The 22118-nt window shown below is 39.0% G+C and overlaps 1 protein-coding gene across 3 annotated transcripts in view; it reads left to right on the top strand.

Annotated features, from left to right (window-relative positions):
- SLC2A2 (solute carrier family 2 member 2) overlaps positions 1 to 21858 on the top strand; it is a 39911-nt gene extending 18053 nt beyond the window's left edge. For 2 of the 3 annotated variants that reach the window (XM_036017688.1, XM_028534447.2), the window contains exons 4-11: positions 3610 to 3734; positions 8406 to 8521; positions 9411 to 9573; positions 10076 to 10263; positions 13656 to 13760; positions 17155 to 17256; positions 17941 to 18144; positions 18237 to 18710. In XM_036017688.1, coding sequence (XP_035873581.1) covers positions 3610 to 3734; positions 8406 to 8521; positions 9411 to 9573; positions 10076 to 10263; positions 13656 to 13760; positions 17155 to 17256; positions 17941 to 18144; positions 18237 to 18437 — 1204 coding nt within the window. In that variant the 3' untranslated portion in view covers positions 18438 to 18710. Of the gene's footprint in view, positions 1 to 3609; positions 3735 to 8405; positions 8522 to 9410; positions 9574 to 10075; positions 10264 to 13655; positions 13761 to 17154; positions 17257 to 17940; positions 18145 to 18236; positions 18711 to 20815 lie in introns of those variants that run through there. The other variant, XM_036017689.1, reaches the window with a different exon arrangement.
- Positions 21859 to 22118: the final 260 nt, after the last annotated feature.

The following is a 22118-nucleotide window of genomic DNA, read 5'->3' as shown; positions in this document are numbered from 1 at the left end:
GGGCTGCTTCGGTGTTGGGAACAGGCCACGCCATGCCTGGTGTCTCCTCCTTCCCTCTTCTCCAACCTCCCTAAAATTTTCAAGGGCACTAGATAAGGAGACAGCTCACTTTTTAGCGCACTCAAGGAATGTAGTAATCACCAAGGGTAAAAAATGTAAATGTATTTGCCAGTGGGGAAAAAACTGTTTCTGCAAGGTATTAAATGTGTTCATACATTTGTCAATCTAAAGCATGCTTATTACTTACTTTTAGTTGTCACTAAAAACTAAGAATTTTAATTAAATTTGGAGAAAATACATGGTTTTGGTAATGAAAGGTATAAATTATGGCAATATGTCTTAAAAAATAGAATCGAATGTGGGTTATTCTAAAGTTGGTTGAGTCTGGATGAGTTGAAAGGGCAAACTGAAATGGGCTAGAAGCGTTGAAGGAGGAACGTGTAAGTAGCAGAGGTTCTATCTAAGCCGAAGAGGATCTGTGTAAGTCACAGAGGGGCTGTGCAAGTTGAAGAAGGATTGTGTAGCAGGAGTGCCCAACCCATGGCCCATGGGCCACACGTGACTGTGACCCAGAATGCCTATGGACATTATAGACATTCGTGACCCAACATAAAATCGTAAATTTGCTTTAAACCTTTTTTTTTTTTTTTGCTCATCAGTTTTTGTTAGTGTTTGTGTATTTTATGTGTGGCCCAAGACATGTCTTCTTCCAGTGTGGCCCAGAAATGCCAAAAGGTTGGACACCCCTGGTAGAGGGGGAAAACAAAAAGAGAAGGAATTAAGGAAGTGAACACAGCTGAGAAAGGATAAAGGATAAAGGAACAGGACAGACAGGAAGAAAGGACTTTGAAGTAGGAAACTCAGGAAGAGAAATGGAAATGGGAAAAAAAGAAATAAGAAAAAAGGGGAAGGCACACAGAAAAATGGTAAAGCAAAGTGATCATTTGAATGACAAATGAAAAAGCCAAAGGCTCTCTTTGATTTTCCAAAACCAATTGTTATTTATCAACAGAAACCCCAGGTACAATTAAACAGTGGGAAACAAATTAATTGATTCTTTGGTCTGATATGCTTTCATTTGTAATTCTAATTGTTATCTTAAAATTTTGTTTCCAAAAAATGGCAAAAGGAATTGCACATTCCTTTGTCAATTGCATTATAATCATTTCATTTAGAAATGTCATTTAACTTTTTAACTTTAAGCATTTTACTTTTTAAAGATTTTATTCATTCATTTTTTAAATTTTATTTTAATCATTGTTCAAGTACAGTTTTCTCCCTTTTACTCCCATTCCAGCCCACCCACCCAACCCTCCCTACTTCCCTCCCATTATCCTACCCCTAAAAGTTAAAAAAAAAAAGAAAAAAAGAAATGTCATTTAGAGACAGTCATTGTTTTACTCTTGTGCATTTGCAAAAATGTTGCACCTTCTGACTTATTCTAAAATATGAGTTTCTGAGAATAAATTTGAGATCCTACCCCTGAAATAGATGGGGATTTGTGGGACTCTGGGGAATGACTGAACTCGTAGAGATACTGGCAGATAATGGGATTACACAGGAGTTGATTGTGGAACTGAATGAACTAAAAATAATTACTGTTCTTGTGACTTTGTTCCAAATATTGTTGATTTTTTAAAAATTTATTTGTCTTCATAGAGAAATTTGGTAAACTGGAGCAATATTGAAGCATTTATATTTTTCTCCTTACTTGATCCCTCCAGAATGTGGAAAGTCTTAATGAGTGAGAATTATAATTTTTATGGCAATATGTTTATGTGCATAAATCCAATAGAAATCTGATTTCTTCCAGTTTCCAAGTATGGATTTATTAGCCAAGACTTTTACTGGAATGTCATGTCTGAAAGAGATATGCCTAGACTTGGGATGTCAGCAAAAACCTTTCAGGAATAAAGATTGACTTTAGAGCTGGGAAAAGCCCCTTAGAGAGACAGCCTGGCACTTGACTTATTCATATGGTTCGTGGCAGTCTTCCCAGGTAAGAAGTGAAGGTTGCTTTCCTGGGGGATGACAAGAAAAGAACCTCAAGACATTTTGGCGACCTGGAGAACTTGATAAGTTTACCCAGAACCGCAGGTATTACAAAGTCTCACATCAACTGTGTGGCTTGGTTTCTTTGCCCCGAAAGGCTAATTAAAGTTCAGTCTTGAAATTCCTTATGACATTCATTCCAGCAAAGTATATTTGAGAAAGTCCGTATAATCAATTGTTGTTCCTGTTGTGTTTATGCCAAAACACAATCAGCCAAACTGAAACAGTACTTAACATAATAAATGAATTGGACTTGATTTGACTCTTTGATAAAAATGAGGGTGATTTTAGGAGGAAAATTATGTTTCAATAAAATCTATAATGCACAACTACGGAAATTAGACTCCAATTCAATGAATTTTCTGTAAAATTTTATTTTTTATCTCTAAACAAGACTGGGCCCTAAATTTTTCTAGTTTTCTTAAGTGTTTTGGGTACAACCATCTAACTCCATAGAAATGGAAGAAAAATTGACAGTGGAGATTTGTAACAGTGGAAAACAGTCATGGGACTTGTAACCCACCCCACCACTCTTCTGACGTTGTGTCTGTCAGCGCCGACTCTGACTGATATGCAGCTTGTAGATGAACGGCATGTCTGGGTAAGAAGCCTAGGAACTAACTTCGAAAGATACAGACCTCGACCTTCAGGCATGCCAGTTCTGGATTCCTTGTTGACCGTCAGCCGTGGAGCCAGGAGACAAGTAGTCAGGATGACATGAATCCAGGATGGCTAAACCAGGATAGGCGCACCAGATCATCACTTGCCTTATCCGACTGCACTCTGCTCATCTGCATGTAGAGAACTTTTCAACCCCCTCCCTTCAACTTTTTCTGTGTTCTGTTCCCTTTTCCCTCCTTTTAAAAAACTCTGCCTCCACTGAGATGGGGAGATGAGCTTTGAGAGGTAAGGGCCCCCGTCTTCCAGATCCCAGCTTCTGCAGATAAACTACTTTCCTCTACATCAGCACCTGCCTCTTGAGTATTAGCTTTCGTAGAGGTAGGCAGCCACACCTGCTTTTGGTTACAATAAGGCTTAAAGTAAAAGTATGTCTTAATTTCCTTCAAAATAATTCATAAATATGAAAATTTAACTTTTAAAGTTCCTTTCATGATCTACATCAAGTAAAACTTGTTCTAAAAGAAAGAAAAAAAAAGCAAGGTGTCATAGATTACAAGTACAAATTGAATTTAGCTATCACCAGGCAATTGTTGTTTAATCAACTCGTAGAAAATTTAATTCATTAACTATTTTTTGAAAAAGTGTCAGAGTTTAATCATAACTCAAACTAGTTATCACCACAATTGAATCATCTCCATCAAAACATGAAGATCTGGTGCATGCGATCCATTTTCTCTCATTATACATATCAGTTACTGGTAATGGTTCAGTTTGTAGAAATCAAAGTATCAATCATGGTTTAAGATTCCCCCAACTAGCATTTTGAGCAAAATTAAAGTCATCTCTTAGGTAAAAAAAAAAATTCTCACCATGCTCTGAATGCAAAAATTTATCAAGGTTTGATGTTGAACTTATAATCCTTGCTTTTTATTTCAGAATCAAAGCCATGTTGGTAGCAAACATTCTTTCACTAACGGGAGCACTCTTGATGGGGTTTTCAAAACTGGGACCTTCTCACATCCTTATAATTTCAGGAAGAGGTATATCAGGACTGTACTGTGGTAAGTCTCACACACATACACACACACTTGCATGAAAATTATTCCAACAGCAGAGGTGGTAGCATGCAGGGAATATGTTGAGCTTCAGGTGGCGTCACAGACGAGCAGGCAGTAGCATGAAATTTAACTCCTGAGACAGGGAGGTTTGGGACCCATAAGTAGGAGCTGTGTCTTCTTACCCATGGCTACATTGCTAATCATACGACCACAGATAAATTCTTAATTTTCAGTTTCTTTATCTAGTAAATGATGAGAATAATACCTACCCTGCAGAGTGCTTATGAGAATACATGTGAAATGTTTGGCATAGAATCTGACTGTGGTAAACTGCCAAGGAATGCTAGCTACTGCTGTAATCCTGGTGTGTGGGAGACAGTGGAAGACTGATCGACCCAGGAACTCTGACTTGGCCCTCATGGCCTACCTGGCCGCTGTGTCTCTGCCTCTTCTATCTGGAAAGACATTGACACTGGGCCCGCCTCTTAGAACATACTGCCTAGCCCTGTCAGATTTCAGACCTGGCTGGGTGAAGGGGTAAAGTGGCAGTGACCCTAGGGAGAGGGAATCAGAAAGCAGCAGCTGGTAGAAGAGCTCAGACTGAAGGATGGATGCTCTTCCCATGAACTTGACAACTAAATTACTGGAATCATTCAGTCTTGGAAACAACTTTTCTTTCTTTGTGTGATAATACGGTTTTATTGGGTTTTTTTCCAATTACCATTTATCTCCCTTATACCCTCCTCCCCCCTGCAATCACCACAGTCTGTTTGTGAGTCTGTTTTCCTTTTTGTTCAATCCCTCCACTACCTAACCTCTCCCTGCTGAGCCATAGCTTTCAGCCTGTTCTCTATGAATCTGTCTCTGTTTTGCTTGTTAGTTCAGTTTGTTCATTAGATTCCACATATAAGTGAACATATGGTATTTGTCTTTCTCTGACTGGCTTATTTCACTTAGCATAATGTTCTCCAAGTCCATCCATTCTGTTGCAAAGGGTAAAATTTTCTTCCTTTTTATAGCCAAGTAGTATTCCATTGTGTAAATGTCCCATAGTTGTTTTATCCACTCATCTATTGATGGAAACTTGGGCTGATTCCGTATCTTGGCGATTGTAAATAATGATGCCATGAACATAGGGGTGCTTATGTTCTTTTGAATTAGTGTTTTGGGTTTCTTCAGATGTATTCCCAGAAGTGGGATCGCTGGGTCAAAAGGCAGATCATCTTTAATTTTTTAAAAAGGTTTTATTTATTTTCAGAGAGAGAGAAAGGGAGGGACAAAGAGATGGAGAGAAACATCAATGTGTGAGAGAAATCTCAGTTGGTTGCCTCTTGCATGCCCCCAGGGTGGAACCTGGTCCACAACCCAGGCGTGTGCCCTGACCAGGAACTGAACCAGCAACCTTTCAGTTCATAGACCTCCACTCAATCCACTGAGCCACACCAGCCAGGGCTATTTTTAATTTTTTTGAGGTATCCCCACATTGCTTTTCACAGTGGCTGCACCAATCTACATTCCCACCAACAGTACAAAAAGGTTCCCCTTTCACCACATCCTCACCGGTACTTGTTGATTTATGGATGATAGCCATTATGACCAGTATGAGGCGATATCTCATTGTGGTTTCAATTGGCATTTCTCTGATGATTAGTGACATTGAGCATCTTTTCATATGTCCATTGGCCATCTGTATGTCCTCTTTGGAGAAGTGTCTGTTCAGGTCCTTGGCCTATTTTTTAATTGGATTTTTTTTTTGTATTGAGTTTTATAAGTTCCTTATAAATTTTGGATATTAACCCTTTATCAGATGTATCAGCAAATCTGTTCTCCCATTCTGTGGGATATCTTTTTATTTTGTTGATGGTTCCTTTGCTGGGCAAAAATTTTTTAATTTTATGTAGTCCCATTTATTGTATTTTATTTTATTTTGTGGGGAGAAACAACTTTTCAAACTTTCAGAAGCAACTAATCAGCTGAGGCCTGAACGAAGGGAGGATCACACAATCTTAAAACAGCCAAATTTTTCCCTTCTCAGTACCAGTGATACCCTAATAGTTCTGGGCTGAGTTTTTAAGCCACTGTCCCAAACTGTAGCGATTTTAAACCACTAACCTCACTGGGGATAGGAGAGGAGGAGCAAGGTCACAAAATGGTGTATAAAGTATTTATAACATTTTTACCTGTGAAGAAGAAAGACTATAATTCCATGCATCTTCAACGATCAGTTAAAAAATAAGGCTAAAATTATTTCATTAAATTTCTCTTTTTATTATTTTCAATGTTAAAACAAATAACTGAGAGCCAGGATAGCTTTATTGAAGTGAAAAGTCAACCCACACATGAAAATAGCTTTGAGTTCACACTGAATCAGTTCCGGCACTGTCTCTGTCTGATCTTAGATGTGCTTACTGAATATGCGCCTCGGTTTCCTCTTCTGAAAAATGCAAATAATAGCTTTATCAAAGAGGTCCAAATCATGGTTCTTCTTTGTTTTTTTCTCTATTTTAAAAATATAGTAAAAATAGAGCTGCCTTACGACCCAGTGATTCCACTTCTGGGTGTTTACCCAAAGAAATCTAAAACACTAATTCATAAAGATATATGCACCCCTATTTTTACTGTAGCATTATTTACAATAGCTGAGATATGGAAGCAACCCACGTGCCCATCAATAGACAACTGGATAAAAAAAGATGTGGTGTGTATATACAATGGAATATTATTACCTGGCCATAAAAAAAACAATGAAATCTTGCCATTTGTAATGACATGGATGGACCTAGATGTTATTGTGCTGAGTGAAATAAGTCATTCAGACAAAGACAAATACCATATGATATCATTTATATGTGGAATCTGAAGAGCAAAATAAGCGAATATACAAAACAGAAGCAGACTCATAGATACTGAGAACAGACTGATGGCTGCCGGAGGGGAGGGGCTTTGTGTGGAGTGGCTGAGTGAAAAAGATGAAGGAATTAAGAAGTACTATTTTGGTAGTTACAAAATAGTCACAGATGTAAAATACAGCATAAGGAATGTAGTCACTAATGTTGTAACAACTATGCATGGTGCCAGGTGGGAGCTAGAATCATCAAGGGGATCATTTTGTAAATTACTTAATCGTCTGACCACTGTGCTACACACCTGAAACTAAGATAAAATGATATTGAATGTCAAAAATTAAATACATTATCTTTGCAAGTGCAGTTTAAAATCTTTAAGAAAATTTAGTTAATTAAGTTATACATAAGACTGATTAATAGAATAACATTTGTAAATTGAAAAGGTTCAAGAAAAACTTGTTTTAAATTTTCTAACATTAATACATTGAAATTAAAGAAAAAAATAAATGCAGTAAAAATACAAAATGTTTTTTGTAAAATTGAAAAGATATGCTATAAATGTATTATGAAGCAACCTATCACTAGCATAGCCAAGTATACTTATACTCTCCAACCATCTTTTAAAATTATGTTCCGGTTCTATTCTGAGCATCAAAGTTACTAAAAATAATAGGAAATGCAATTTGACTTCAGGTGAACGGACGTGAGACCTGTGAGTTTACGTACACTCTTCTATTCCTGAAATGTAATAGTAGGTATTACATAAAGATTGTCAGCAGAATTTCAGATGCTGTATCAACCATGCAAATATTTATGTGAAATACTAAGAACAATGTAAAGCTTTAAAAACACATATTGAAATAGTTTCTGAAAGTATCGTTTACACAAGGGCCATCCATTTCCACTCAATAGGCAGCCAGTGTCTGTAACGGGAAGCCTCTGACAAATCTCATTTTTAAATTCTTAAGAACATGACAAACGCTGTGTCCAGCCTTGCTTTATTGATAGTCTCCAACCTTTCCCTGGGCTCAGCAAATGGCTGGGAACGCCACCATGTCCAACATGACTGATTACATCTGCGTTTAAGAAAATTATAGAAGGCAGAATGGCCTAGTGCCTCTCAGTTGTTGTATTCCTTTAAGCACCCAAAGTCTTTATTTAAATCAAATCTTTTCTGAAGGCTATTATTTGGAGAGAATAATGAAGAAGCTGGGTGGCCCTGGCTGGAGTAATTGGGGGAAGGTCCCCTTAGTTCCTTAACCCTTTCCACCTCTCTAAACCCCCTTCACTGGAGCAGTGTGACCTTGAGGGACCTCCACACTGCGGAAACTCAGCAAGGGCTCGTAGTTCTCACGCTAACACTCAACTGCACTGTGATCTTGGGTCAGCCGTTTCTCAGCTCAATCGAGTGATGACATTTGTCTAGACGCATTCTAATTCCTTCAATCCATGAGTCTCAATGAAGAATATTATTTGTTTAATATTATCATCACATTCTTCAGTCTCTTTACTTAAGACATCTGAATACATTATGATGTAAACTCAATATTAATATGGATTTTTTAAATTAAGACAGTGTTATAAATAATTGCCAGGTACTTGATTAACTATTTCTTCCTGTTCATATGTCAGACTACAACTTTATTTGGAATCTTATCAACAAATATTATTTTCATAAACTGTGTCTATGTTTGGGAACAAAGGTTTTCTTCCTTTCAATAGATGTACGAAGGGACTTTCCATCAGAATAGTAACTGTATTAAGCCAAATTAGTGTTACTGAGATAGTCTTGGCTGTATATTAACATTTATGTTCATGTTCTATGCAGGGCTAATCTCAGGCTTGGTTCCAATGTACATTGGTGAGATTGCACCAACCACACTCAGGGGTGCTATTGGCGCTCTTCACCAGCTGGCCACTGTCACGGGCATTCTTGTTAGTCAGGTAAAACCCCCACCCCCGACTTCATCCATCCTCTACTTTACGCAACTTTTTTCTCCCTGACTGTCCATTCTCACTGTAGACCTACATAGAAAAAAAAAACAAAACACTCCCACCAGTGGCAGTGGAGGTGGTATAGAATCATAGGCTTTTAGCTCAAAGCTAAATTATTTCTACTCCAGCCCTCACTTTTCCCCTTGGAGCTGTGGTTGTATGGGCGCTAGAGGTGACCCAGAGCCAAATCTTGAATTTCTGTTGCTATTGTATATTAAATTATTCCATTTAGATTTAAAGAAATAAGAATCTTCAAGTTTGGGGCTGTCTGGGTTTCCTTTGTTTTGAGTGTCTTACTTGAAAATTTAATATGTAAATGATGACCAGTTCTTGTTCAGCTGGCTCTATCTTTCCCTTCTATCCTGTGGCCTCAGAGGGAGTCCTGGGAACCCCCAAACTATGACTATCCAGAAGGCAAACCTCTGCAATAGGGATCACAAAGCTGGTTCTCAGCAGAGTAATTGCTCCATGTATATAATCCCACTCTACTTAAGTGTTGAGTAATCTAAGAAGAATGTTTTTAAACAAAGGTCAAAACTAATGCATGACTTTGGGTATTATTTGAAATACCAAATATGTTGTCAAATGTTTGGTTGATTCCTATCCTAAATGTTCCATAAGAGTTCATGTAAACAAACCCAGGTGAAGTCTTTGTAAAACAAATAGTTCCTAATTTAGTTAAGGTGAGACACCATAGTAATAGTTTTCATCTTGAACTATTTGAATCAAAGTTCTCAGGGATTACTATTCAATAGTCAATATACTTATTCAACAAACTGTTGCAGAAGGCAGACTCAGAGTGTTGGGAAGTTGATAGGCTTCCTTCCTGCCTTTTCAGATCATTGGCCTCGACTTCATCCTGGGCAATCACGAGCTGTGGCACATTCTGCTTGGTCTGTCTGCCGTGCCAGCTGTCCTGCAGTCTCTGATGCTCTTCTTCTGTCCAGAAAGCCCCAGATACCTTTACATCAAGTTGGATGAGGAAAACAAAGCAAAACAAAGTAAGTCTATGGGTGGTTTTACTTTCTACCTATTGTTTTCAAACTGTCACCTCATAAGAAACTGTGCATGAATGGCTACTCATGAAATTGGTACCAGCACTTTCCAAATGAAGTCAGTGATTACATGTAAGGAGAACATGCAAGATCACTTTAATATGACAGGCACATGCCATTTTGCACCCATAAATATTCACTCAGCCCAAATCAGAAGTCCAAATGCAGAATATTGGACTCAACCATACTCTTCTAAAGGACCTTTTAGCCTTATGCTTCAACGATATGAGGGTCATAGTTCTCTTTGTCATAAGATGAAGACAAATGTTCTATTTTCTGATATTAAAAAAAAGCAGGAATTAATTTAACAAAAAAGAATTCCCAAAGTGCATGTTATCAAGTAATAGAAAGGGCTACACAGAACTGTAGCTGTTTCATTTACATAATACGTGGAAATTTATTTTTGTTTTGACCTGAGTTGTTATAAATGCAATCATTTTGGGGGCAGGCTTGAAAAGACTCAGAGGCAGTGCTGATGTCACCAAAGATATCACTGAGATGAGAAAAGAAAGGGAAGAAGCCTTAAGTGAACAGAAAGTCTCCATGATTCAGCTCTTCACCAATTCCAGCTACCGACAGCCTACTCTGGTGGCACTGATGCTGCACATGGCTCAGCAGTTTTCTGGAATCAATGGGGTAAGTTAAAGAACATCCCCTAACTCTTAAGAGCAAAGCAAATTGGGATAGAGCAAATAAGGGGGTATAAGTTAAAATAGCTAAAAGACAATTTTAAAATGTTAACATCATGCCTTAGTATAAGCAAATAATGAGTGAGTGTTAATTTTCTGTTTTGCCTCACCTGCTTTCTAAAATTGATTACAATTTAAAAAAAAATCAACAGTCTGCCCTGGCTGGTGTGGCTCAGTGGATTGAGTGCTGGCCTGTAAACCAAAAGGTCACCAGTTCGATTCCCAGTCAGGGCATATGCCTGGGTTGCAGGCCAGGTCCCCAGTTGGGGGCATGCAAGAAGCAACTGATCAATGTATCTCTCACATATTGATGTTTCTCTCCCTCCATTCCCCTCTCTAAAGTAAATAAATACAGTATTTTTTAAATATGTCAACAGTCAATGGCATTGTATGTCTTTTAAGATTCAGGTAAGAAGGCAAAAGTCATAATAAAATAAAAGAGGGGAAAGGAGAATAATTATACCAAAGAAAACTAAATTACAAGGGGCTTTTCGAGTTGAATATAAAATTTAGGATTTGTAATAGCTGTGGCTAAAAGAGTCTGTGGCTCCCTCTGTTTAAATGAAGTATACCGGGTATCCAGGTGCCAAAAAGTTTCTTGCCACCCAAGAAGCTTTCACTGTATTTGCGGAGACAGCACATGCACCCAAAATAAACAATAGCGTGAAGTGATATGATATGGTGAGTGAGGGCGGTGGAAAAGACATGATTGAAAAACGTACCAAATATAAAGCTTGCTAGCTTTGGGGTTTTGACCTGAAATCTTTGCATTATGCAGACTAAAGTTATTTTTACTGGCAGTTAGCTAGTAGAAGGAAATGATTAAGCATTCATTAAGAAACTAAGCAAAGGAAACCGCTTATTCCCTTTAACTGCTGTTGAAAATAAGACTTGGGTTTCCTCTACACTCTATAGAGAGCCAACCTGAGATCCACAGAAGACACTTTGGGAGTGACTGATAGGTGGGTAGAGAGTTGGGGCAGGCAAGGAAAGTAATTCCTGTGGATGGATACCGGCCAGCAGTATCCATCTTGGCTGCAGGTGTTAGTCAAAACGCAAGAAAAACGTACACAGAGACAACCAGGTCCTGTGGGGGAATAGGAACAGCAGGGCCACTCCTCACGTGGGGAGTGCCTTGGCCACCTTCTCTCCTGGAGGGCGCCACTTGGCCACCCTCTCTCCTGGAGGGTGCCATGGCCACTCCTCCTGTGGAGAACGTGCCCTGTTCCCCCTCCTGAGAGGCTTTTTATTGGTTTCGTTTGAATAAGAATTCAGGTAAAAGCTCATTATTCATTGCCAGGAAGTAAGGATTAAACAGTAGATAACAAGGAAGTCTGAGGGCCTATTTTGAGTCAGGGTCAAAGAGCTGTAAAACTCGGAGGAACAAACTAACTTCCTCTTTGGACCCTTATCATTCAATTGAGGGCATTCTAAACAAAGCAGGTTTCACAGGATCTTACATATTCTTTCTTAGGCCTGATCACCTGGGGAACCTGCCCTTTTCAGCACAGGGTGGCACCACCCTCTGTCATTGTTTCAGGCTTAGGTGGAGCAAGGGAAGTAAGGCAACCCAGAGATTAGGAGGTTTTCTCCCATACGATGAGGACTCAGGCTATATCACAGCCAAGGGGCGAGGGTCCATCACCCCCTTTTGCTGTAGCCCCCAAAGTCCTTCCTTGGGGGCCTCCCACGTGACCGTGCCTGTCTTAGGTCATTCCCCCTTTGGGGAATCTTACCCATCATTGGCTAACCAACCAAGCTTTGGGGTTCAGTTATGAATGAAGCAGCAGAAGCAGCACTCCTTCTGGGGAGATAAGCTTTTGTCTCCTTGCTGGCTTACGGTCCAAGGCCAATCCCTCAGCCTTAGCCTTGGTGGGGGTTACAGCTTCTGATACCAGGCAGGGCAGTTCCCAACAAATTCCAATGAGGTGAAGCAAAAGGAGAGCTGAACCTCACTCCACACGCTGAATACAGCTCTGCTGTGGTCTTTGTCCTCCTTTAAGGGTCCTTGATGTTCATTTTCACCTAATACCCTTTATATCTCTGGGGCTTAGAGACCAAATTGCTTTCCTCTATCTCAGCTCTGCCTGTACATTCAATGGCACAATACTTAACTCCCTGAACATCCCTGGTTTAGCTTCCATCCCATGGTTTACTTACAGGCAACCAGCAAATACTGGCCTTGAGGCTGTTGGGCAGCCCGAAAATGGTGGGAGAGTGTGCGGCGTGCTAAAGCCAGTCCTCACTCAGCACCGTTTGCACAGTCCTCCTGCATCAGTGCCCTCTGCAGAAAGAGGATGTGTATGTGGGGAAGGATTGCTGGCGGATGGTAGAACAACAAAATGACCTAAAAGACTACTATAAAAGTTAAAGCAGAATTGAATAATAAAGGCTGTTAGGGAGGTTGTGGATCAGATTTCTCCGTCTCTACTGAGATTAGTGGGAAATTTTGGATTAAATGCAATACAACCGAAACTCTTATACACAGTGGAAAGAGTGTCAACTGCCACGACAACTTCGGAAAATTGTCTGGCAGTGTCGGTCAAAGCTGAGCGTGTGCATACTCTTGTCCCACAGGCCTGTTCCCAGGTGTAAATGTACGCACAGTTCACTGAAAGGATCACACCAAAATGTTCAGAGCAGCGCTGTTCGTAGTCACCCTAAATGGCGACTCCCTAAATACCCATCAATGGTAGGATGGGTAGCTACATAGTGGCGTATTAATACAATAAAATACTATATAGTAAAGATAGTGAATAGCTTACAAATACAACTATAGATTATTCTCACAAAGGTAATGTTGCAGCCAGATACAAAATAATATACACTATGTGGTTTCATCATATCAAACATAAGACTAGGCAAAATTTATCTATGATGATAGAAGCTAAAGGCATTTCCTTGAGAAAATAGGGTAACATTTAGGGCCTTCAGGAGAGCAAGCAAGGATTTATTTCCCAATCTGGGTATTGGTTATACAGATATATTCACTTTGTGAAAATTAATCGAGCTGTACATTCCTGACATGTGTACTTTCTTATACTGTGTATATATTTTATACTTAAACAAAAGGTTGAAAGTTTTTAAAAATAAGGAAAATGCATATGCAGAGTCCTTGTTAAATATAAAAAGAAGTTTAAGCAATCAGAAGCTTTAAACACTGAAGGAAAAGTGTGGTTTCTCCTTCCCTAGAAGGAGAGGGTGGATAAAATCTTTATGAAGTTCTAGGGACCATGGTTACATAGAAGCAACTAAAATTAGACAACTTAAAATATTTCCTGCTTTAAAGCCATCAGTGCCGGGCTTCTGGATTAAGGCTAAACTGTTTTTACTTTGCAGATCTTTTACTACTCAACCAGCATTTTTCAGACGGCCGGAATCAGCCAGCCAGTTTATGCAACCATTGGCGTTGGTGCCATCAACACAGTTTTCACTGTTCTCTCTGTGAGTAAAGCAACCCTAAAATAGTCTGCTTATTCCTTAGTCCAGGAATGAATTTAAAAGGAAGGCAAAACAAAACCTTGTGATCTAAAGGTGATCAATGACTTATTGTCTACATTCTCTGGGGATGGAAACCAAGTGGGTCATGGGAAGACCCCTGTATGTCAAAAACCAACCATTGCATTGAACAGGCATAACATTGAACAGAGCAGGTTGTCTGGTTCTCTCTGGTTATACCTGGCTCTCTCTATTAGTGGGGATGTCATTAGTTACTCATTTGTGGATCGAAAACTCACTTGGGGACACACAGAACTTACTCCTTGGGATCCCTCTCCTTTGCTCTGTACCAAAGCTGTTCGGTTTAAGAGCTTGTGATTTCCTTCAATACTGGGTCTTGTACCTAGATTCCTCTCCTTCCATGGTAGAGATTCATTTTTTATCCTGATGTCTTAGAAAACATTTAAGTTTATATTTTTTCTTGGAAAAAATAAATGTGGTCCTCTCTATTAGGTAGCTAAGCCTCTAGTGAAATGAAACAAACTCAGCAAATTCTTATGACTTTCAGCCAATGGGCACAGCTTCCGTAGTAGCTCACAAGGCCACAGCTTCTGGCGATACACAAGAGTGTGTGGTGTTATGAGACGATGAAGTAGAAGTGGTGTATAAGTTCAAATATTACTGTTATCTTTGAAATTTCATACTTTAGAAAATGTCAAATGTTATTTTTTTAAATTTTTTTTCCAACAAAGGAAAGAGGCCACATACTCTTTTTAAGACCAAATACTTTACGTAAGGAATGATTTGGTATCTCAACAATAATAATATTTAACATGACAATCTAAAAATTAAACAAGCAACAACAACAACACAAAAGCTTCCCAACTAATGTAATGGGGCTTATTTTTTATCTTAGAACGCAGGATGTTCAAAGAACTTGTGCTTTTTGATTTCAATCACACTGCTATACTCAGTATACTTCAGTCATTTGCTTTTCATTCTCTTCACGTGGACTTCAAACTATTACCTCTCAGGAGTCAGTAAATTATAGTCTGGCCACCTGGATCAAAAGGCAGCTTTGTCCAGACCTCGGGATAGATAACGAGGGAACAGCACGGGGCCTGCAGACACGCCTTTGGAGATCACGCCTGTTCGAGCCAAAAGGTCGCTCGGAATCGGTGGAGGCCTGGTGCTGATGCAATCCAACAGACTGTTTGCATTCTTTTGTCACCTGAGATAAAACATTCTACACATATTTTTCTAACAGAGATTGTGATGAAAACATTTTATATGTGACAGGATTTGCCATGTAAAGCATCAAATTGTCAAGACTGGGTAGCCCAAACTCTAAGAGCGCCTGAAAGGAAACTACTGCAGCACGTCATTTTTGTCTCCCCCTGCCAACCCTGTTGAAGCGGGATGAGTTGCTTCAACCCTGTTGAAGCAAATAACCAAGACTGTTGCTTTGAAAACAGTCTTGGTTATTTGGAATATACCTTTAGAGAGTTCATCTTTTTATTCCGTGAAAGTTTCTGAGTGAGTGACATAATTTAAAAAGTCATCTCTAATCAGCTAATAACAAATGATGCTCCAGGTCTGCAAATAACATTTTAAAACTTTAATTATATATATATATATATACATATTTTTGTAAAGTTGTTTTAAAGTGCAGAGAAGGTAGCCCCTCAATCACCTAGTTTCTCCCCCTCAAATGAACCTATGTTACCGAATTCCATGTATCAAAATAAAGATATGCAAATAGGAACAGGTACTGAAATATATTGTTTCAACAACTTAGAAGGAACAAAATCAGTCTTTTCCTTTTCTTTAAATAAATATTTGGGAAAAGAGAGAAATGTTCCTGACTCGGCTTTGAATCACATTCCATATTCTGTGTTTTCTACCACATTAACAGGCCCATAGCGGGCAGCCTGTAATCTTGAGAGAGAAAACAAAACAGGAAGAAATATGGAGGGAACTGGGAGGCAAGATGGGTCAAGGGGAGGAAGCAGTGGCTACCAGACTCGAAGTCGGCTCCCAGGGTCTGAGGGACGCACACTGCCTGGGGCAAGGGTGAGAGCCAAGGTCATCAGACATCTCCAGGCCTTGACCGTGTCTCACCCGTGTCACATCCCTCCCTGCGTGCTCACCTGGCCTCCAACAGGAGTCTGACTCAATTTTCAAGGCATGCAGTTTTAGAGTTTATTATCTATTATTAATAAGTATTCAGAAACAGAAAAAAAAAAAACCCAGACATAATAAAAGCCCTTGTTCCTGAAGAAATGCTTCTATTTTCTTTGTAACTTGACATGGAGTCATCGAGTCAGCTTTAAAAGCCATGATGAAAGAGTCAGATTTAGAGAGAAATTTTATGAGCATGAATATTTTTCTCACTTCCTTCTCAACAGTTAAATGTGGGCTCTTTGCTTATCATCCTGAAGTGATTTGATACTGATTACAAAGTGCCTCTGAGATGAAAAGGGTTTTCACTGTAGGTGAAAAGAAATGTTTCTCAGATATTTTCAGAGCCAGAGCTCACTATGCTAAGGGTATTTGATTGCTATTGATCCACTGATAGATCTATGAACCTAGCCAATTTACTCACCAAAGTGAGAAATTAAGATAGGTAGCCTTTTCTGTGAGTGATTCACCGAGCTTGGCAGTATCAAGCAAGATTCTATCCAAAAAACTCTGGTTTTGGCTAGCTGTAAATCTTAATCATTTATGCAAAGGTCCCCAAAAGAATCAGTGACCTATCTCTTGCCCTAAATGAAGTGTATCACTTTACACTTTTGCTTTAAAGTCTTCCCTTTCCAAGTGAATAGTTCATTCCCGTACCAGGTGCATTTAGGCACACCAGAAAAAAGAAGACCTGACTAATTTAGTAAAGCCATCAAATCCCATACATCGCCAGGTGAGTGGTCATAATTCAACATTATTCTCAGTGAGAAAGTTGGGTTGGAATAGTTGACACCTCAGCAGTTGTACTGTTTCTGGTGTCCGCAGTGCACACACGTTCAGGAGAGACACTGGTATCATTTTTGTGCAGAAATGTCACATTTTAAACAGATAGGAAATCTGCTGGAAGAGATCTAAGAGGCATGGCCTCTTAGTACTGTACCCAAAGTGATCACCATAAAGCAGCGGTAGCACCGTGGTTCTTCCTCTGGAACACCGTGTTCAAAGCAATGTGACTGAGTGCAGCAGGTATTTGTGGGTGTCACCTCTGGTCACTGAGACCAGCTTCGCTCCCTTGGGCAAGAGCCACTCCCCCCTCTCAGTTCCACATTGGTAAAACAGGGTAACAGAACTGCCTCTTTCCAGTTGCGTGAATCAAAATGACCTCTCTGTCAGTAAAAACTATTTAAGTATCAACCTGCATGTTCTAAAACTTCCGCAGGTATTCCTCGTGGAGAAGGCAGGGCGACGCTCTCTGTTTCTAATTGGAATGAGTGGGATGTTTGTCAGCGCCATCTTCATGTCCGTGGGGCTTGTGCTGCTGGTGAGTTTGGTGCCTGCACTGAGGGTGGGGGCTGCCATGTGATAGCAATTCTGTGCCCTGGGTTAAAGTGCTGGTAACGTCAAAGAACTTCTGAGAATGACTTATGAAATAAAGCCAGAGGAAGAGCATTTATCACAAAAGAGGAATGAAAGAAAAAGATAGCTAGTTTGGGGAGTGTAAAGGCTGAACAAGTAAATAGCACATGTTAGCCAGGGAGGCAGACGTGGCCAGAGCACAGGCTCTGGGGTCAGCCCCAAACTGGTTCCAGTGCTGGCTCTGCTACTTGGCTGCCTGTGTGACTTTGGGCAAATGTCCGGGCATCTCCAGCCCAGGACGCTCAACCACTACTTCACATGCACCTAATCTAGCAGCCTAGCTATTGGTAGGAGCAAAGGTCACTGGATCCTGACCCTGCCTCTTTTATAGGAAAAGAGTGACCAAGAATCATATAAAAGTCATAATCCAGAAGATTTTCCTATAACAGAGCTCACAAGATTTAAGGATGACTCAGACTAGAGTAAACTTGTCTCCAACTAGAATAGCTTGTGCTTATTTGCACATAATCACCAGGAAGAGGGCCATGTTCATTGCTAACCTCAGGAAGGGTCTAGGAAGCTACAGGAAGAAGCAGCCAATAATCCCAGTTCTACTTGTGTTTTTGTTTTGTATGGTTCTTTTCCTCAGGATAAATTTACGTGGATGAGTTATGTGGCCATGGTCGCCATCTTCCTCTTTGTCAGTTTCTTCGAAATCGGGCCAGGCCCCATCCCTTGGTTCATGGTGGCTGAATTCTTCAGTCAAGGACCACGCCCTGCAGCTCTAGCCATAGCTGCCTTCAGCAACTGGACCTGCAATTTCATTGTAGCTCTGTGTTTCCCCTACATTGCGGTAAGCAGCCTAATATTGTGCACATGTACTGACTGAAGACAGGGCCGAACAACCGCTGACTGAGGCTCTCTCTGTGTTTGTTCTCTCTGCAGGACTTCTGTGGGCCTTATGTGTTTTTCCTCTTCGCGGGAGTGGTCTTGGGCTTTACTCTGTTTACATTTTTCAAAGTTCCTGAGACCAAAGGAAAGTCCTTTGAGGAAATCGCGGCGGAATTCCGAAAGAAGGGTGGATCAGCCAAAACACCAAAAGCAGCCACAGAAATGAAATTCCTTGGAGCTACAGAGACTGAGTAAAGAAAGATAACCTGCTTGCTGACATGAACAGAAGAAGGAAAAAAGCTCTGTGATTTTAAATGTGTTCTTTGAGAATTTTATATCTATATCTTAAAGTATTGTTTTATTTTTTTAAAGGAGCTTGTGTGAGCTCTGATCAGAAATGTCATCAAATATTACCAAAGAAAGTACTTTTTTAAAAAGTTACAAAATCTATTTTTGATAGTAGAAATCTGTAATTAAGTAAACCTTAAAGTCTAGCTCATTTGGTCACACTGAAGGGCAAGGACATTCTAAAATGTTACCAGGTCTCTTCTGTATAACGAAGTTCTACTGAAATTGAAGCTGTTTCTATGTATCATATTACATAGAAACCTGACTAGAAACCTTAAGCTACAGCTATTAATATTTACATATATGAATCTAGGTTGGAATTTTCTTACCCACAGACCTAATACTAAAGGAGATACAGCTAGTGGCAGTTAAGTTTCATGGTAAAATTGATAACTTTTCCATTTCTCTCACTCAGTGTTTTCTTGTGCATTGGAATTTGCATTTTGATTAAATTTTTATTTTTTTCTATATTTTCATGTGGAAGCCTTTAGTGAATATATTAAAATGTGTTTGTAAAGAAAGCCTTTTGTTTTTGGCAGGCTTACCAAAATCTTTCCATATTTGGAAAAAAATAAGCAAACAACATTTTAGTTGGTGACCAAAGAAGTTTTTTTAGATTAAACAGTAAAAAAAGTTTTATGGTTAATAGACACATTTATTATAAGCCTCTGTTAAGCCCTGGCTGGTGTGGCTCAGTGGATTGAGGGCTGGACTGTGAACCAAAGGGTTGCTGGTTCTATTCCCAGTCAGGGCACATGTCTGGGTTGTGGGCCAGGACCCCAGTAGGGGGTGTGCAAGAGGCAACCACACGTTGATTTTTTTTCTTTCTCTCTCCTTCCCTTCCCCTCTCTCTAAAAATAAATAAATAAAATCTTAAAAAAAAATAAACCCCCATTAAACTAACTCCTTGTTGGTTCTATCCTATGGGGTATGTTTTATTTTGCTTTTTAATTAAGCACAGCCTGGTTTTCTGAGCTGTGTTATAAAATACGCTCAGTGCTAAGCAAGGCATTTTATACATCTCTTCAAATCCCAATAAATTAAAGCAGTCTAACTTAAGGAATCTCAAGTAAAAAAAATGCTGTTTGTTAAAAAATATATACATTTTCTGAATCATTATGGTTCTAAATAGGTTGAAAAGGTAGGGTTGGAGAATTCCTGAGGGTGGGCTCCTGAAACTTCATGAATTTCAGACTTGATCAAAATCCCTGTTTAATTTTCCTAGGAAGACTGAGTTCCCTGACACAAAGCAATCGTCCGCTTTGATGTTTCCATCTTTGCTTCAGCTGTATAGGGATGCTATCTAGCGGTCCTGTTGCAATTGCTAACATTTACTGTGTACTCCCGCTGTGCCAGGCACTGGTCTAAGTGCTTTTACATGTGTAGGCAAATTGAAAATACACAGATGATTAAATAGACTTTTGCTCACAGTCAATTTTGCAACTATGGAAATATAGTTCTGATGGATACCAGAGGCTGAGCCCCTGCTGAAGCATCTTCAGGTTGTTTTTCTCACCAAATGGAGCACATTCGAATCAATCCTTTTTATGTTTGCTGCAATGTGCATAAAAACACTCAACATTTGCCTGTGTGCTGTTGCTGCTTACCTTTATGTAATTTGGTAGTCCAAATAACGAAATTCGTTCTTTTCATTTGGACTGACTTTTATTTCCTTTGGATCAATTTTGGATCGACCATGTTCACTTAGGACTTCAAGACAGGGTGAACTTCAATAGTTTGTGCTAAACTGTGAACTCTTGATGGATTGGATGGGGGGCATGTAGGGACTCTGAATAGCGGAGCAGGCAAATGGCTCTTGTGTGCCCCTTGTCTCCTGGATGCTGATGGCCTTTGACAAGCCCAGAGTTGCAATGATAAAGAAATTTAACATTTTTAGAATGAGTGTGATTTAATCAAATCACTACTCCTCATCTCAATAGCTAAGAGAATAAGGTAGTAAAGGTTTAATAAAGAGCCCAAAAGACACTTTTAAGTTCTAATTATTTTGCTAGAACCACAAATACCAGAAATGTAGACCCTGAAATTTGTTTTTTCTTCATAATTTTTTTGCAGAGACACAAATGAGGTGCAAAGAAGCACGAAAGTGAAATGAGAAGCTGTAAACCCTTTATGTTAGGACAAAAGAACTAGCTAAACAATAAAAACTCCTAGATCTTCAATGGTGTACAGCACAATAAATAATAAAATTGTCACTAATTAATTAGATTTAATCCCAGGGAAATTAGATGTGAGTTTGAACACATTTTTTTATACTACTCTATCATTTTTGTGGAAGTGGTTCCATACTCCAATGATCTTATAGATATGATGTTTCTCTTTGCTTGTTCGAAGCATGACTGTACTTCTTGCTCTAGTTGCCCATCTGCTGCATCTAGCTGGTGCAGATGCACATGGCATCAAGGCAAGGGTCTTCTCTGCTGAGACACAGGAAGAGAACGCCTCCCCCTCAAGGAACTCACAGTCTGATAAGGAGTTCGGGAAGACCAGGATATAAATGTTTCTGTCTGTGTCTTTTGTTTTCCATGAACTTCAAGCTAGCGGCTTCTCTTATAAAGTGGGTCCAATAATGTTACCTACCTCTGAGAGTTGTTGTGACGATTAAATATAAAGTGCTAACCAGAGTGTCTGGTATCCAGTGTGTGACCTAGAATTAGTATTGACAAAGATACTGTTAGGATACAGGACTATAATATCTATATGGTAGTGCCAAATTCGTAATTCAAAATAATACTCTCCCACACTTCAAGCAACAATCTCACAAAGGCAGGGGAAAGTAAAAACCAGGGGAGATATTTGCTATCTAATTCCTAAACCCATACTTGATATTTCTAAGTAGGTTATAAGAGTTTTTATTGTATTTTTAAAATTTGCTTTTACCTAAGTTGTTATTTTTAAGAGGTCTATATGTAATATTATTTATTCAAATAATACAAAGTAAAAGATAAAATGCTGTATATTGCATTTAAATGTAATTTAAAAAGACTATCACCATTGGACAACCAAACCTCCTTGAAAACCCTCAAAAACTACAGTGTAAACCAATGTACGTGCAATGTACTATGCAAGTGCATAGCTACTTCTTATTGCTAGCTTATTGTTGGATATGCAGCAAATAAAACAATGTTAGGCAATAGCTTGTGCTTATGGTGTCTTAAGCAGAGTGCTAAGTAAAAGTGTAAAAATATAATTTTTCATAACAATTCTATATCAATGACCTGAGAAGAAAAGGTTTATTGCAAACCACTTTGAGACATTTGCTGATGTTTTTACTCTCTTCTAATTTGGTGCATATTAAAAAGAGCCATGATGAAAAGAAACTGGTTTTAGTTAAGCATATATATATATATATATATATAATAGTCTTACGTTAATAAATGTATTTCCAAATGCTTAGTGTGTTTTATTTTATGTAGAAAATATATTCAAGAAACTTAATATCGGTTTACTGTATATATTCATTCCCTTTTCACAATATTTTTCCTATTCTCATTTTAAAGATAATATATGAGTTACTTTTTAAACCCAAATTTTATTTTCCTTAGGCAGTTGTTTTGATTATTAGTGGTA

Source organism: Phyllostomus discolor, chromosome 2, assembly GCF_004126475.2.
Source record: "Phyllostomus discolor isolate MPI-MPIP mPhyDis1 chromosome 2, mPhyDis1.pri.v3, whole genome shotgun sequence".
Classification (NCBI taxonomy): Eukaryota; Metazoa; Chordata; class Mammalia; order Chiroptera; family Phyllostomidae; genus Phyllostomus; species Phyllostomus discolor.
The sequence above is the reverse complement of the archived record's forward strand: the minus strand, read 5'-3'. Positions and strand labels throughout refer to the sequence as shown.